At 42.6% G+C, this 15,860-nt stretch overlaps 1 protein-coding gene across 1 annotated transcript in view; it reads left to right on the top strand.

Moving 5' to 3' along the window:
- LOC149456807 (atrial natriuretic peptide receptor 2-like) overlaps positions 1 to 15,860 on the top strand; it is a 66,993-nt gene that overhangs the window by 38,307 nt on the left and 12,826 nt on the right. Inside the window, exons 13-17 of the mRNA XM_089684402.1 lie at positions 6,518 to 6,605; positions 8,071 to 8,210; positions 11,162 to 11,314; positions 13,090 to 13,188; positions 14,293 to 14,384. Of these exons, the coding sequence (XP_089540528.1) occupies positions 6,518 to 6,605; positions 8,071 to 8,210; positions 11,162 to 11,314; positions 13,090 to 13,188; positions 14,293 to 14,384 (572 nt within the window). The remainder of the gene's footprint in view (positions 1 to 6,517; positions 6,606 to 8,070; positions 8,211 to 11,161; positions 11,315 to 13,089; positions 13,189 to 14,292; positions 14,385 to 15,860) is intronic.

Here is a 15,860-nt window from a genome sequence, read left to right as displayed (position 1 = left end):
AATAGTTTGCATGACCTGGAGGCATTTTGCCAAGATGAATGGGCAGCTTTACCACCTGCAGGAATTCGGGGGCCTCATAGACAACTATTACAAAAGACTACATGCCATCATTGGTGCTAAAGGGGGCAATACACAGGATTAGGAACTAAAGGTATGCAGACGTTTGAACAGGGGGCATTTCATTTGTTTACTTTTTGCCGTATTTTGTATTATGATTGAGCCATCATGTTATGACCTACAGCTGAATATGAATCCCATAAGAAATAACAGAAATGTGTTTTGCCTGCTCACTCATGTTTTTTCTAAAATTACAGGTGAAACTCGAAAAATTTGAATATCGTGCAAACGTTCATTTATTTCAGTAATGCAGCTTAAAAGGTGAAACTAATATATGAGATAGACTCATTACATGCAAAGCAAGATAGTTCAAGCCGTGATTTGTCATAATTGTGATGATTATGGCTTACAGCTCATGATAATCCCAAATCCACAATCTCAGAAAATTAGAATATTGTGAAAAGGTGCAATATTCTCGGCTCAAAGTGTCCCACTCTAATCAGCTAATTAAGCCATAACACCTGCAAAGGGTTCCTGAGCCTTTAAATGGTCTCTCAGTCTGGTTCAGTAGGAATCCCAATCATGGGAAAGACTGCTGACCTGACAGTTGTAAAGAAAACCATCATTGACACCCTCCATAAGGAGGGAAAGCCTCAAAAGGTAATTGCAAAAGAAGTTGGATGTTCCCAAAGTGCTGTATCAAAGCACATTAATAGAACGTTATGTGGAAGGGAAAAGCGTGGAAGAAAAAGGTGCACAAGCAGCAGGGATGACCGCAGCCTGGAGAGGATTGTCAGGAAAAGGCCATTCAAAAGTGTTGGGGACTTTCACAAGGAGTGGACTGAGGCTGGAGTCAGTGCATCAAGAGCCACCACACACAGACGGATCCTGGACATGGACTTTAAATGTCGTATTCCTCTTGTCAAGCTGCCCCTGAACAACAAACAACGTCAGAAGCGTCTTACCTGGGCTAAAGAAAAACAAACCTGGTCTGTTGCTCAGTGGTCCAAAGTCCTCTTTTCTGATGAGAGCAACTTTTGCATCTCATTTGGAAACCAAGGACCCCGAGTATGGAGGAAGAATGGAGAGGCCCACACTGCAAGATGCTTGAAGTCCAGTGTGAAGTTTCCACAGTCTGTGTTGATTTGGGGAGCCATGTCATCTGCTGGTGTTGGTCCACTGTGCTTCATTAAGTCCAGGGTCAACGCAGCCGTCTACCAGGAGATTTTGGAGCACTTCATGCTTCCTTCCACAGACGAGCTTTATGGGGATGCTGACTTCATTTTCCAGCAGGACTTGGCACCTGCCCACACTGCCAAAAGCACCAAAACCTGGTTCAATGACCGTGAGATTACTGTGCTTGATTGGCCAGCAAACTTGCCTGACCTGAACCCCATAGTGAATCTATGGGGCATTGCCAAGAGAAAGATGAGAGACATGAGAGTGAACAATGCAGAAGAGCTGAAGGCCGCTATTGAAGCATCCTGGTCTTCCATAACACCTCAGCAATGCCACAGGCTGATAGCTTCCATGCCACGCTGCATTGAGGCAGTAATTGCTGCAAAAGGGGCCCAAACCAAGTACTGAGTACATATCCATGCTTATACTTTTCAGAGGTCTGATATTGTTCTATGTACAATCCTTGTTTTATTGATTGCATGTAATATTCTAATTTTCTGAGATTGTGGATTTGGGGTTTCATGAGCTGTAAGCCATAATCATGACAATTATGACAAATCATGGCTTGAACTATCTAGCTTTGCATGTAATGAGTCTATCTCATATATTAGTTTTACCTTTTAAGTTGCATTACTGAAATAAATGAACTTTTGCACGATATTCTAATTTTTCGAGTTTCACCTGTATATATACTATTACCAATTCTCCAAGGGTATGCAAGCGTTTGAGCACAACTGTATAAAAATGAACCCAAAAAATATATTCACATTCAGTTACAATCTAAAATCAAATCTTTATTCTTAACGTTGCAGGCTCAATCCCCGTCCAGGCTCTGTGTGTTTATTGACCCACACAGTTTGGCTTGGCCCCACCCCCTTCTCACAGGCTGTAATTGACAGCAGTGGGAGCGATTGGATCCTGCTGATGTGCTTTAGCCAGTGAGGAGAGAGAAACCCAAGACAGCCGCTGCTCTTGTGCACATCGCTGGATTGAGGTCAAGCTCAGGTAAGTATTGGGGGGCTGAGGGGGGAGCTGCACACTGAAGGACACTAGAAATAGTGCCCTATCACTGGTGTCAGTAAGAGGAGTAGTTCTCCCCATCAGTAGTGTTGGTGGGAGGAATAGTTCCCCATCAGTGGTGTTGGTGGGAGGAATAGTTCCCCATTACTGGTGTCATTAGGAGGAATAGTTCCCCATCACTGGTGTCAGTAAGAGGAGTAGTTCTCCCCATCAGTAGTGTTGGTGGGAGGAATAGTTCCCCATCAGTGGTGTTGGTGGGAGGAATAGTTCCCCATCAGTGGTGTTGGTGGGAGGAATAGTTCCTCATTACTGGTGTCAATAAGAGGAATAGTTCCCTATCAGTGGTGTTGGTGGGAGGAATAGTTCCCCATCACTGGTGTCAGTAAGAGGAATAGTTCCCCATCAGTGGTGTTGGTAGGAGGAATAGTTCCCCATCACTGGTGTCAGTAAGAGGAATAGTTCCCCACCAGTGGTGTTTGTGGGAGGAATAGTTTCCCATCAGTGGTGTTGGTGGGAGGAATAGTTCCCCATCACTAATGTCAGTAAGAGGAATAGTTCCCCATCAGTGGTGTTAGTGGGAGGAATAGTTCCCCATCACTGGTGTCAGTAAGAGGAATAGTTCCCCATCAGTGGTGTCGGTGGGAGGAATAGTTGCCCATCAGTGGTGTTGGTGGGAGGAATAGTTCCCCATCACTGGTGTCAGTAAGAGGAATAGTTCCCCATCAGTGGTGTTGGTGGGAGGAATAGTTCCCCATCACTGGTGTCAGTAAGAGGAATAGTTCCCATCAGTGGTGTTGGTGGGAGGAATAGTTCCCCATCACTGGTGTCAGTAAGAGGAATAGTTCCCATCAGTGGTGTTGGTGGGAGGAATAGTTCCCCATCACTGGTGTCAGTAAGAGGAATAGCTCCCAATCAGTGGCGTTGGTGGGAGGAATAGTTCCCCATCATTCCTGCCACTTCCTCCATGTCCAGGAAGGAGGGAGAGGGCAGAGAGACACTGTTCTTGGGCACAGCGCTGGATCGAGATCAGGCTCAGGTAAGTATAAGGTGGGTTGGGGGACCTGAAGATGGAAGGTTTTTTACCTTAATGCAGAGAATACATAATGGTAAAAAAAAACTTCTACTTTTACAACTACTCTAAAGCTGAACTCGAATGAAAATTCTAAACTTCCCTTGCAGTGGGGCTCAAAAACAAACAAAAGAAATAAACATGAGAATGCCTAGACATTTGTAATTGCAACAATTTTCTGTCCGAAGTGGTGCATTATCTGACAGAAATGCAAGGGTGCCAATATCTTTGGCCATGACTATATATATATATATATATATATATATATTGACAGTGCTGGTCCCTGCCATCATGGAAAAAGAGGTGAATGGTACTCAAGTTTCTCAAAAATGCAGATTGAGAGACTTTCTCCTTCTGGGTTTTCTCCGGGTATGGGTTCTGGAGTGCAGAGGCTTCCAAGAGCTTTGGAAGGGAAGAAGCCACTAAACTTGTGTCCAGGTTCTATCAGAGACCAGGCTGTGTGTGTGCAGGTGTGTACACTCTTTGTAGTCAAGGGCCACACAGTAGTTTATGCCTCCACCCAGGCTCCTGCACAGAGACCAGAGTGAGGGCTAGTGCAGAAGGGAGCAGCAGGAGCATGTCTGTACAGTGGCTGCAGAAGTCAACTTCTGAAATTTTCTTTATTTTTAAATAAAAATGGACTAACAAACCCTAAACAGTATTTCCTAGAGAGAATGAACTCATTGGTAAGCACTACACTCATGTAGTACACTATCTATGTAATGTCATGAGATTCAGGTTTATTTATCCTTTCACACGGCTCTATTTTGCCATAACCTAAACCAATATGGTGTATAATTTGCTCGGACCAATTGACTTTGGATGTATTGCAGTGCACAATGAAGCAGATGTCCTCATTCAGGTTGCCAAGGACACTATGAAAAGCGCTCACTTGAGATTCTGAATGCGGTTGTGTGAGTGAATGGCCGGCATTATCCCCCTCACTAACATGCTGAATATGGGTAACCCTACAGTTCCATAAGAGAGCAGCTTTCACACACATGGAAGTCAATGTCCAATGTTTGCATTCAGACATAACTGCCTATGGGCTTGTACACCATGTCCTTCTGTCTTCTCTTTGTACTTTGTAAATGCTTCTTTATTTAGATTTTTTTTTTTTTTTTAGTATAAAGTGTTTCCTAGAGTGAAAAGGTCTATTTTTACAAAGGTCATTTTTAACCGCTTCCCGTCAGCCCTATAGCAGAAATACTTCTACAGGGCGACATATATACAAGATTTTGCATTTCCAGGTAGGGGGAACGCGCATGCCCTACCCCCGCCGCCATTCGCAGCCACGGCTGGCAATCCTTGGGTTGTGGCCAGTAATTAATCGCCGGCGCCCGGTGATTTCCAAAGAGGAGAACTGTTTTGTTTACTAACAGTTCTCCCTGTCAGCTCGAGCACACTGCTTTGGATCCAAAGCAGTGTGATTACAGAGAAGCACACAGACATCGCCTGTGACGGGAGTCACCTTGGGTGGGGGGCCCATGGAACCCAGCTCACTTTGGAGAGGTGAGGAGACCCCTGTCTCAGCTCCCCATATCCCTCTTATGTGTAAGTCACCCTGTGCCTGTTATGGGTACAGGGTGATCTGTCCTAATATTGTGTGGGCTTTGTCTCAGACTGTGTAGACATGTTTAGGAGATAGGTGGGGTGGGGGGTTGTTGATTGTTTAATGTTACATGGCTGCATCCCATTGTTCTATTGTCTGTCTGGTTTGGGAGCAAACTATTATGGGATGTATGTGTTTAGGTGTATTAGCTTAGTGGGGCAAGATTACATTTTGGCATAAATTTATGATGAGATTTGATCTTGTAAATTTTTTTTACTGGACATGTTTAATAGCAAAAATTCAAAAATATTATTTTCTCAAAATTGTTGGTCTTTTTTTTTATAGCGGGAAAAATAAAAAACACACAGGTGATCAAATACCACCAAAAGAAAGCTCAATTCGTGGGAAAAAAAGGACGTAAATTTAGCTTGGGTGCAGCGGTGCATGACCCTGCAATTGTCAGTTAAAGTAATGCAGCACCGTAACACAAAAAATGGCCTGATCAGGAAGGGGGGGGAAATCCTAAGGAGGGCAAGTGGTTAAAGGTCCACTCCATTCAGAATTTAAGGTGAACTCCAGGATAAGCAGCAATAAAAGAGTTGTGTGTATTCTTAATGAATTTTGGTGTGCTCTGTGCATTTCTTTCAGATCTGTGCAGTCATCCAATGTGAGACTCTGTGCAGGAGCTTCCTGTAAAAAAGACCGCTCACTGCCGCTCTGTTTCCTTCTGCAGGGTGCCTAGTCTTGTCTCCGCCCCCTCTTGTAGTCCTCTGAGACTACTTAGAAATATATATAAATGAAAGTTTTTGTGCCTGGAAATCAGCTTTAAAAAAAAAACAGTCTTCCTGTTCAGTTTTTATACAGATACTGTTTTAGTGCGAAAGTACATCGCACTGTAATGCCTTTTGCCAGTAATCTGGTGATCTACTAAGAATTGCTTTGAAGTCAGGAGAGGTTTTTTCGGACCTAACCCCTACAGGTTCTTTGCTCACTCTCACGTATCGGAGACTTGATGTTAAAAGAATCCAAGGAAGTACTAGAGTTACATAGCACAGTCTGCAGGATGGACATTCCCAGTGACCATGTGAAGTGCTTTATGAATTCTGGCTGCGGTAATTTGTAAAAAACCCTGCAATCAGAATTTGACCACATGGAACCAATATACCTGTACCAGCATTAGGAAGTTAGAGCTGAACTCTGGGCTGGAACATAGAAATACTTTGTTCATTATTTCTAGGGGGTAGATAAAGAGGCAGTTTTACCCCAGAGCTATCTCCCCGAAGTGTCAGCCTTTGAGCAGGGCCGAAGCATCATCACATACAATGCAGGACTATTAACCTGTATTGTATGTGATGGAGGCAAGCATGCAACCACAGCCTTGAGCAGCTTAGAGGGGAGGTTGCAGGGGCTTGGTTGCACAGATAAAGGGAGCCTGCAGCAGCACAGAGAAAGGTAGACATTTCACCTTATTCCGGTACTCCTAGAAATAGCATCCATTTAACCCTTGCCGTGGGAGTGGGTAGGGGCCAAGTACAAATGTATATATTTGTTCCAGCCTGGAGTTCAGCTTTCATTTATTAAGCTTTTTAACTGAAATTAGTTTTCTAATAGCATCTCTCAACCTTTCTGCACATTATCAGGTATGCTTCCCAAACCGGTCGCTGATGATCTCCGCCAAGGTCTTACTTGTCAAGCTCAGAGCTATTCTAATGCAACTGTTTATTTCAGGCAGGTTCTGTGCATGTCTATGGGTGTAGCATGTGTGTGCTTGCTCGTGTCTGTTCTTTTGTGGTACAGTGCTTGTCAAGTGTAAAATTCACCTTTACAGATTCAAAGGTCAAAAGCCTTAGGCTCCATGTACACGGGACACTTCTAAACGATGGAAACTGACTGCTGGAAAATGTAGGTTAAAAAACATCTGTATAGAAGCGTTTGCATACCGCGTTTATGCGCGTTTAGAAGCGTTTTTTAAAGATAACATCAGGAGGTCTTTCAAAATGCCCAGAATGCACTGAAAAATAGTAATAATTTTACTATTTCAGACATTTTGAGAGAAATAGAGAGAGCAGAAGCAGAGAGAGCAGTATGTGTTGAGATGACCTGTCTATTCTGGTTGTATTCACTATGGATCCCATCTTGAGCATAATGCAGCGCATTCTACCATTTTTTCCTTCACGCAAAACCTGGAAGTGACTGCGCTGGTGTACCGGGTCCATTTGAATACATGGAAAATGCTTTGCATGCATGCTTCTGATGATGAAAAAAGGCTCTGGACAGCATCTGGATATGGAACAGTTAAAAAACACTTCTAAACGCAAACGGTTATGAACGCGGTTAGCCGCGTTTACAAGCATTTGACGTTTGAAACGCTGATAAAATCTACTCCTGAATGCAAGTTTGGTGCGTTCAAAAAATTACTGTAAACTCAACTGCCTGTAAATGACTGTAAACGCCGATGTGTACATGGACACATAGGAAAACATTAGGGAGAGTTCAGGGGCTGCTGAAAAAAATGCAGAAATGCTCCTGAACGTGAGTTTATCAGCTGCAGTGTACATGAGCCCTTAATTGTCATCTATAAACTGGGTCCAGCAAGGAGAACAATTGGCAGCACAGCAGTGACTACACCAATTCCCACTCCAAATCAGCTGAGACTAGTAGTCAGGGACAGCAGTGCCTTAGATCAGTGGTCTCCAAGCTATGGCCCGGGGGCCGGATGTGGCCCTTGGCTTGCATTTTTCTGGCCCTTGGGGCACCATTTCACCAACTGACAACGTTGATGGGGCACTATTCTTCCCATTGATAGCAACAATGGGGCACTATTCCTTCCATTAAAACCAATGATCAAGAACTATTTCTTTCTTTCAAACCAATAATAGAGCATTGTTTATGCCCACTGATGTCGGAGCATCTTCTACTCCCACTGGTCACAGTCCGGCCCTCTTAAAGTCTGAAGGATTGTAGACTGGCCCTTTGCATAGAAAGTGTGGAGACCCCTGCCTTAGATGATCTCACACTGCAGATATACAGCTACCAGGATAAAGGCACATGAGTACATGAACACCCACACATACTAGGAAGTGTTCTACTATTTTTGCAGGAGGGAAAAGATAGCCAATCTTCTTTTCTTGAATGTAGGTCCACTGTAATTATCTATCAAATGAATTCACATAATTCTCTCTTTCTTGTTTAGTGACATTGTGGGCTTCACGTCATTGTCTGGGGCCAGCACACCTCACCAAGTGGTCAACTTCCTTAACAAGCTGTACACCCAGTTTGATGACATTATTGACCATTACGACGTGTACAAGGTGGAAACTATTGGAGACGCATGTATGTTACCTATTATTTCTACCTAGTTATGAGAGCTGAAAAGAACTTTCTCTGTTAGATGTGAAGTGTATCTAAAGCCATGTTTGTTTGTTTTGGATAGGGGAGAGGGATGCTCTATGTGTCCTTTAAGATCACTGTCACCAAGGCAATGAGAGGAAAATCAATCACAGAGCAGGATTAGAGAGGATATTCTCTTCTTGATGTGGCGACAAGTGTCCCTGAGATAAATGCTCTTACTTTGGACGGATAGGACAGGAAGTGAAGGAAACATCTCCAAATGGGACACTTACGGCCAAAGAAAGTTGACCATTCCCAACTCTACCCAAAATGATGTCATCACCTCAGATATGTGTGACCTTCCAAACCCTAGACCACTGATAGGACAATGAAAGAGCAGCTACACAGTGATAAGTCATCAACTCTGCTCTCTACTCCTGTTAGCATGTACCCTGTCAGCACATGTCCATGCAGCAAAGCCTAATTAGTTACCAGTGCTAACCTACCATAGGTCATTCCTCTTTCAGAGCTGATTCACACTACATGCGTTCCAGTGCATTTTTTTTTCTGTGTCCAAAATGCAAAGAAAGCAGGTTACATGGTTGCCAATGGCATGGTTCACACCAGTGCTTACAGTTCCAGTGCATTTTTCCTGCACAGAACTGTACTGGTAAAACGCATAAAAAATGCACTGAACCCCAAAAGACCCAAAAAAGGAGGGAAAAAAACCCCATCAAAAATGCACTGGAACACATCAAAAACACGCATGCAGAAAAGTATCTAGACTTTGTTTCTGTGGAGTGAACCAGCCGTTCGTGCTTTTTTTTTCCAGCTATTAAGCTGTTCCTTCAGATTCATTGGGGGAGATTTACTAAAACTGAAGCACTCAGAATCTGGTGCAGCTGTGCATGGTAACCAATCAGCTTTTAACTTCAGCTTGTTCAGTCAAGCTTTGACAATAAGTCCTCATGCACACGGGACGTTTTGATAACGCTGGTAACGTTAGCTGTGTAAAGTCGCGTTAAAAACGTGAGTTTTTCACCTTGTATTAGCTTTTAGCAGCATTTTGCCGTATTTAGCTGCATTTTTGCGCATTAGCGTTTTTTAGTGTTTTTTCCCCCCCAAAAAAAAACATTTTGTAGGTCAAAAAAAGTCTAAAAACGCCAGTTTGCTGCGTTTTACCGTGCTTTGGCACATTTTTTAGTGTTAGAGCGCTTTTACAGCTAAAAAAACTCCTCTAGAAACCCACTAGTTCTGGGGAGTTTTTCCATCCAAAAAACGTCCCAGCCAAAAAAATGTTGATTACAGTCTAACTGTAGAAAAAAAACATCAAAAGCCAAAAACAGCAGCTGTAAAAACGTCAAGTGTGCATGAGGGCTAAAACCTGGAAGCTGATTGGTTTCTATACAGAGGAGCACCTGATTTTTCACTATGCAGGTTTAGTAAATAACCCCCATTGCATCTTTCTATTTCTAATTGGCTCCTCATCTTACTATGATAGCAAAAAGGAGACTTTTATCCAAGGAGGACATAGACCTGAGTTAACTACATATCCTATAATGTACAAAGGGCCAAGGTCCTCCTGCGCTATAAATGGAAGTGTACCTAACTTAAAGCTGCCAACACTCAGAAAAACTGATACCTAAACAGTGTCAAAACATTAAATAAATAGTGTAGCGCTCATAAAAAAATTGATAACCCATATAGAGTGTAATTCATAATTCCAATAGTGTTAAACATATATAGTGTCAAACCCAAATTACTAGCAGTATCTGTGCCTCTCACCTAAAAACCGTGCACACACACTAAATTAATACAGTATATATAAATAATAAAAATGTGCCTCTCACTTAAAAAAAACCGTGCACACACACTAAATAAAATATAATATATAGGAAACCCCTCAAATCAAAAGGGGCTAAACAGAAAGTGCTAAAGTGCAAAAAAGTGTCCACACTTCAAAAAATGCTCAAATGATCAAAAAAATGTCCAAGTGATAAATAAAGTCATGCAGTGTGCAATAGTGTTTAGAAATTCCGTGATTGTGCCAACACACTTCTTCTGTTTGCGGCTAAATTGCCTCCTCACCTCCTCCAGGTGACCCCTAGGGGCCAAAACGCTTGCAGGATCACCCTGGATCCTTAATCATAAGAGGCAGCAACCTTCTTCCTCCAGTGGATCTCCTTATAGGGCTCCTGTTGCCCCTGATCAGACCAGATGTCTCTAAAGGACAGTAGCTCACCAGCCCAGTGAGCCAAGAAAAAAAGACCCTCTAAGTGCAGTATTGTAGCAACCAAGACTCCAGCTTTAGCTACAATACTGCACTTAGAGGGTCTTTTTTTCTTGGCTCACTGGGCTGGTGAGCTACTGTCCTTTAGAGACATCTGGTCTGATCAGGGGCAACAGGAGCCCCATAAGGAGATCCACTGGAGGAAGAAGGTTACTGGCTCTTATGATTAAGGATCCAGGGTGATCCTGCAAGCGTTTTGGCCCCTAGGGGTCACCTGGAGGAGGTGAGGAGACAATTTAGCCACAAACAGAAGAAGTGTGTTGGCACAATCACAGAATTGCTAAACACTATTGCACACTGCATGACTTTATTTATCACTTATAGATTGTTTTTTGGACATTTTTTTGATCATTTGAGCATTTTTTGAAGTGTGGACACTTTAATGCACTTTAGCACTTTCTGTTTAGCGCCTTTTTGATTTGAGGGGTTTCCTAAATATTATATTTTATTTAGTGTGTGTGCACGTTTTTTTTAAGTGAGAGGCACAGATACTGCTAGTAATTTGGGTTTGACACTATATATGTTTAACACTATTGGAGTTATGAATTACACTGTATATGGGTTATCAATTTTTTTATGAGCGCTACACTATTTATTTAATATCCTATAATGTGCCTAAAATCAATTCTTGTAACACTATAACATTCCAGTTTCTGTCTTGCAGATATGGTGGTATCCGGTGTACCTAAGGAAAATGGTACAAGGCATGTGTCAGAGATTGCAAGTATGGCATTGGATCTCGTCGGTGTTTGCCACTCTTTCCAGATCCCTCATTTACCAGACACTAAGTTGAAGATCCGCGTGGGAATACATTCAGGTGGGCAGTGCTGTAGTAAAGTAGTTCATGGTCTTTTCAGCAGTGCCATACATACTGTATATATTGCACATTAACATCAGTCCCTCCCTGTCCTGAAGGGGCTCACAATCTGAGGTCCCTAACTCACATTTATACATACACATACTAGGGCCAATTTAGACAGGAGTCAATTAACCTACCAGCATGTCTTTAGAGTGTTGGAGGAAACTGGAGAACCCAGAGGAAACCCACAGAGAACATGCAAACTCCAAGCAGGTAGTGCTGTAGTTGGGATTTGAACCATCAATCCCGGTGCTGCTAATTGGAAGTGCTAACCACTGTGCTGCCTGGTGCAAGGTTTAGTGTGGTATCATCATCACTTGTGTGTACAGGAGACATTTTTCCTGTAATTAAGGGGGAGACTCTGCATTGTCTGGGGTAAGCAGGTGGGGGAGCTGGTAAAATGAATGAGTACAGGGATGCCATGAACAGGTTCCCCAATTCCTATGTGCACATGGACTGTAGCAATTAGGACACCATCCAGCCTTTGGGACCTGCACCATCTGCACCCACAACAGTTCTTTTGCATCTCTGCTATCCAATTCTAGGACCACTTGCATGCTTGGATCCAGTGTCCGAACTCTTTAGTATACATTGAGAACTAAGAACGCAGCTCCTGGAAACAAGTCAAGTTAATCAGTGACCTACTAATGCTATGCAGGAAGCACTACCACTCCACTGAAGTCAGAAAGTCCAGTCAGTTGTGCTTAAACCTTACTTTTTTTTTCATTTAAATACATTTAAAAATTCTCCAATCCGTGTTAAACAAAAAAAGTGCAATGCCCAACCTTAAAATTTGTTCTTAGGTGAATATGACCTGCAGTTGACCTTCATTTTAGCTGTGTTTGACCTTGAATGCCATAGACTTGAATGCCAACCCATTTGAACCAAACAAAAGCCCATCAACAGGTTCTAATAATTCTTCCTTATATACAGGGCTCCAAACAATCTGTCATTAAGACCCATATTTAAGTTGGGATCCACCAATTTCCTGTCTCCCCAAACCTTGGATCACCCCCACCACCTTATTAGTTTTGTTTTAGCCTACTTCCTTTTTTTCCAGGGATCTTTAGACATTTTCTTTCTGGGTCTTGAAAAGTGCAGAACTGGCATCTTCTAAAGACAAAGTACAGCTTTCTGCAGCATTCCCCTTTGTGCACAGGGTGGCTTGATGGCATACCCCCAAGAGGCAGGTCCCTGACACTCTGAGGCGGGTCCCTGACACTCTGGGCTCCCAGGAAATTAATTTATTGGCTCTGGGCATCATTCCACCCAGAAGAGAACTGGTGCTGGTTTGCAAAGTGGCAAGTCTGTAGAGGCCACACTGGGGAGGGGGTTACTACTGCGGACAGAACTGCTTTTTTATCTTCAAAAGTCATGGGTGATTTTTTTGCATTTTATAAACTTGAGTTGGGTTTGAAAGCTGACCATAGACATGAAATAATTTGTACTAGATTGAGAAACAATCTCAGGGCTATGGGCACAACAAATATGGAAGTCCTTGAGGGCAGAAGATCCATCCCTTCATGGGTTAAGACCTTGTTTAATTGCTATTTTGCCCACTAAGATATGCAGACACCATGTCTCACTATCCACCCTCCTCTCCTCTTCATCCATGGTTCTGCAAGCCAAACAAATGCATGAAATTCTGGCTATAGACCTCTTCCAACAGCTGTGCCATGAGACTCAAAATGTGAATGTGCTGTAAATATCATGTCTCTGGTTCACCTTTGAAGGTCCTGTAGTGGCTGGTGTGGTTGGTTCCAAGATGCCTCGTTACTGCTTGTTTGGAGATACTGTGAACACTGCATCAAGGATGGAATCGACCAGTGAAGGTAAAATCACAATCCCATGATCAAGATTTTGATAATAAATGTATAGTGTTTTGTAATTATTTTCTCTGTTTAATAATGTACGTATAATTTTCAGGACTATAAACACATTTTTGAAAAATATCTTATCTGAAGTCAGATAAATATTAAATATCATATGTTAAGTTGTCATATTTACCATTTCCAACCAGCAGACAGAGCTCTATGGCTCATTTTCACATGTTTACCAGGCTAGTCTTAACTGCTCTGCTGAACAAAATCCTATTTCAAACAGTTTGGCATTTGGATGAAACAGGGGGCAATGTTTGCTGCAGGTATGTAAGGCATCTCTTGGTAGCTGCACTTCATAACTGTCAGTGACTTTTGGTTTTCTTTAAAATGGTCTAAGTAGATTTAAGACATGTTACAATTAGGTACAATAATAATTGCTGAGAGGCTTGACGTAAAGTGACCCTGTCACATTTTGTGTGCTGTTACCTGTAGAAGAAGGCAGTGGAAAGTGTTCATGTAAGGTCAGAGGGAGGAACAAGTGAGAGATGCAGGGGATCCATGAGATTGACACTCCTGGTAGTGTTGGTGTCCTAATGGACTTCATGGGACCAGTTGTAGGGATCGGAGCAGTGTTTAGTGGTACAGGCACCAGGCAAGGTTAGTGTTTACTGCCTTTTTTTACAGCTAACAGCATTTTATGGCACAGCATACTTGTACACGGCAACGGCTCATGCAGCTCTTGCTCTCTACTACAGCCTAGCTAGCCCATGCCGCAATCTACCAGTCACCTGGCCGTTATTTAGAGGTTGCTGACCCCCGCCCTAAAGTCAAATACCAATTTTCAATAGACTGACCAGGGGCGGACTGACAACTCAAGGGGCCCCCGGGCAATAGGGGATCATGGGGCCCCTATGTCCTTGCCCAAACTCAAAAAAGCCTATGAAAAAGGTACCAGGGGCATCTCATGGGGCCCCCTACTGACCCCGGGCCCTCGGGCAGTGCCCGAGTTTCCAAATGGTCAGTCCGCCCCTGAGACTGACAGTTTACAAATATATTTTTTTCTGTTACAAATATGAATATATCTTCTCAAATTCATTTTTTTTTCCTATCCAATAGCCTTAAAAATTCAGTGCAGTTCCAGCGCTGCTGATCAGCTCCAACAAATTGGTGGTTATACCCTGGCCTGCCGAGGAACGCATGATGTAAAGGTAAAATGAATTACACTGGAGATACACATCTCTCTATATGTCCTGTTCTGGTGGGACAGTGAGTCCTCATGCACACGGGACGTTTTTACAGCGGCTGTGTTTGGCTTTTGACGTTTTTTCTACAGCCAGTAAACCCCCCAGCATGTTATCCTATGTGTCCATGCACACATAGACTGGAATCAACGTTTTTTTGGCTGTGATGTTTTTCGGCTGGAAAAAACACCCAGGACTAGTGGGTTTCTAGAGAAATTTATTAGCTGTAAAATCTCTCTAATGCTGGAAAACGCTGAAAAATGGCGAAAAACGCCGCAAACCGTCATTTTTGGGCTTTTTTCTACCAAAAAAATGGGTTTAAAAAAAAAAACACTAAAAAACGCAAATGCGAGAAACCACCGCTAAACGCTAATGCAAAAACGCTAAAAAAACCTGAACAACTCACATTTTTAACATGACTTTACACAGCTAACATTACCAGCGTTATCAAAACGTCCCCCAGTGTGCATGAGAACTTATAGTTTTTGGCAAAACTGTTACTTTTTCCCGATTTTGAATGTTGTGGGGAAGGGTTAGAACCCCTGTCAAGTTTTTACTCTGTCTGTATCCCTGTTGAGGAGATTGCCTCCTCTGTTTGTCCTGATGACTTATTGTGTGATGGAAAATCCCAGAGTTTTGAGTTGTCCCCAGAACAAGAGGTAAGAGGAAATCTTCCAATAGGGGCACCTGTCTAAGGCAAGGTTCACACCTATGTAGGTTGCGTTTGAGGCATTTCTGCATTGCATTTTGCGTTGCGTTTTTTCCATGCTTTTGATGCGTTTTGCAGGGAGTTTTTTTACCATTTTTTTTTTAATTTCATGCAGATTTAAAGCACAGCAAAAATGCAGCAAAAACGCAATACATGTTTTTCTGCAGCATTCCCATTGAAGTCTATAGAACCAAAAACACAATGTTGTGCATTAAAAAAAGTCCCTGACCCTTTCCAAAAAACGCACCAGGTAAAAACGCAGAGATGTGAACCTGTCCCATAGGAAATCATGTTAAATGGACTGTACTGCGTTTCTACAAAACACGGCAGAAAACGCTTAGGTGTGAACCGAGGGTAAGAGGGGAATTCCCTTCACTTTGGGAGATTTCCTCCATCTTCCTGTTACGTCTCTGGCAGTGAAGGGAAATTTCCCTAATGGGTACACAGACAGCAAAAAATAAACTGGCAGCGGTTTTAACCCTTCCCTATTCTATCCAAAGCACAAAATTTACTATTTTTACACTTTAGGACCTTGTTTACACTGGTGGTGGAGTGGTGGTAAAACCAGTTGTGTCATGGGTTTTACTGCTCCCTGTCTGAGCCACAGCTTAAAATGGAACTACACTTCATCTGAGCACTACAAACTAAAAACGCTATTAAATTTATTTTCATTTTAATTTTATTTTAAACATTTTTATATTTATTTATTTATTTTATTATTCAAAGCAAAAATG

The sequence above is a fragment of the Staurois parvus genome, unplaced genomic scaffold (genome assembly GCF_062004578.1).
Source record: "Staurois parvus isolate SC_StPar_1 unplaced genomic scaffold, SC_StPar_1.0 ptg000347l, whole genome shotgun sequence".
NCBI classification, from domain to species: Eukaryota; Metazoa; Chordata; class Amphibia; order Anura; family Ranidae; genus Staurois; species Staurois parvus.
Note: the sequence above shows the minus strand (reverse complement) of the source record. Positions and strands in the feature narration are given on the sequence as shown.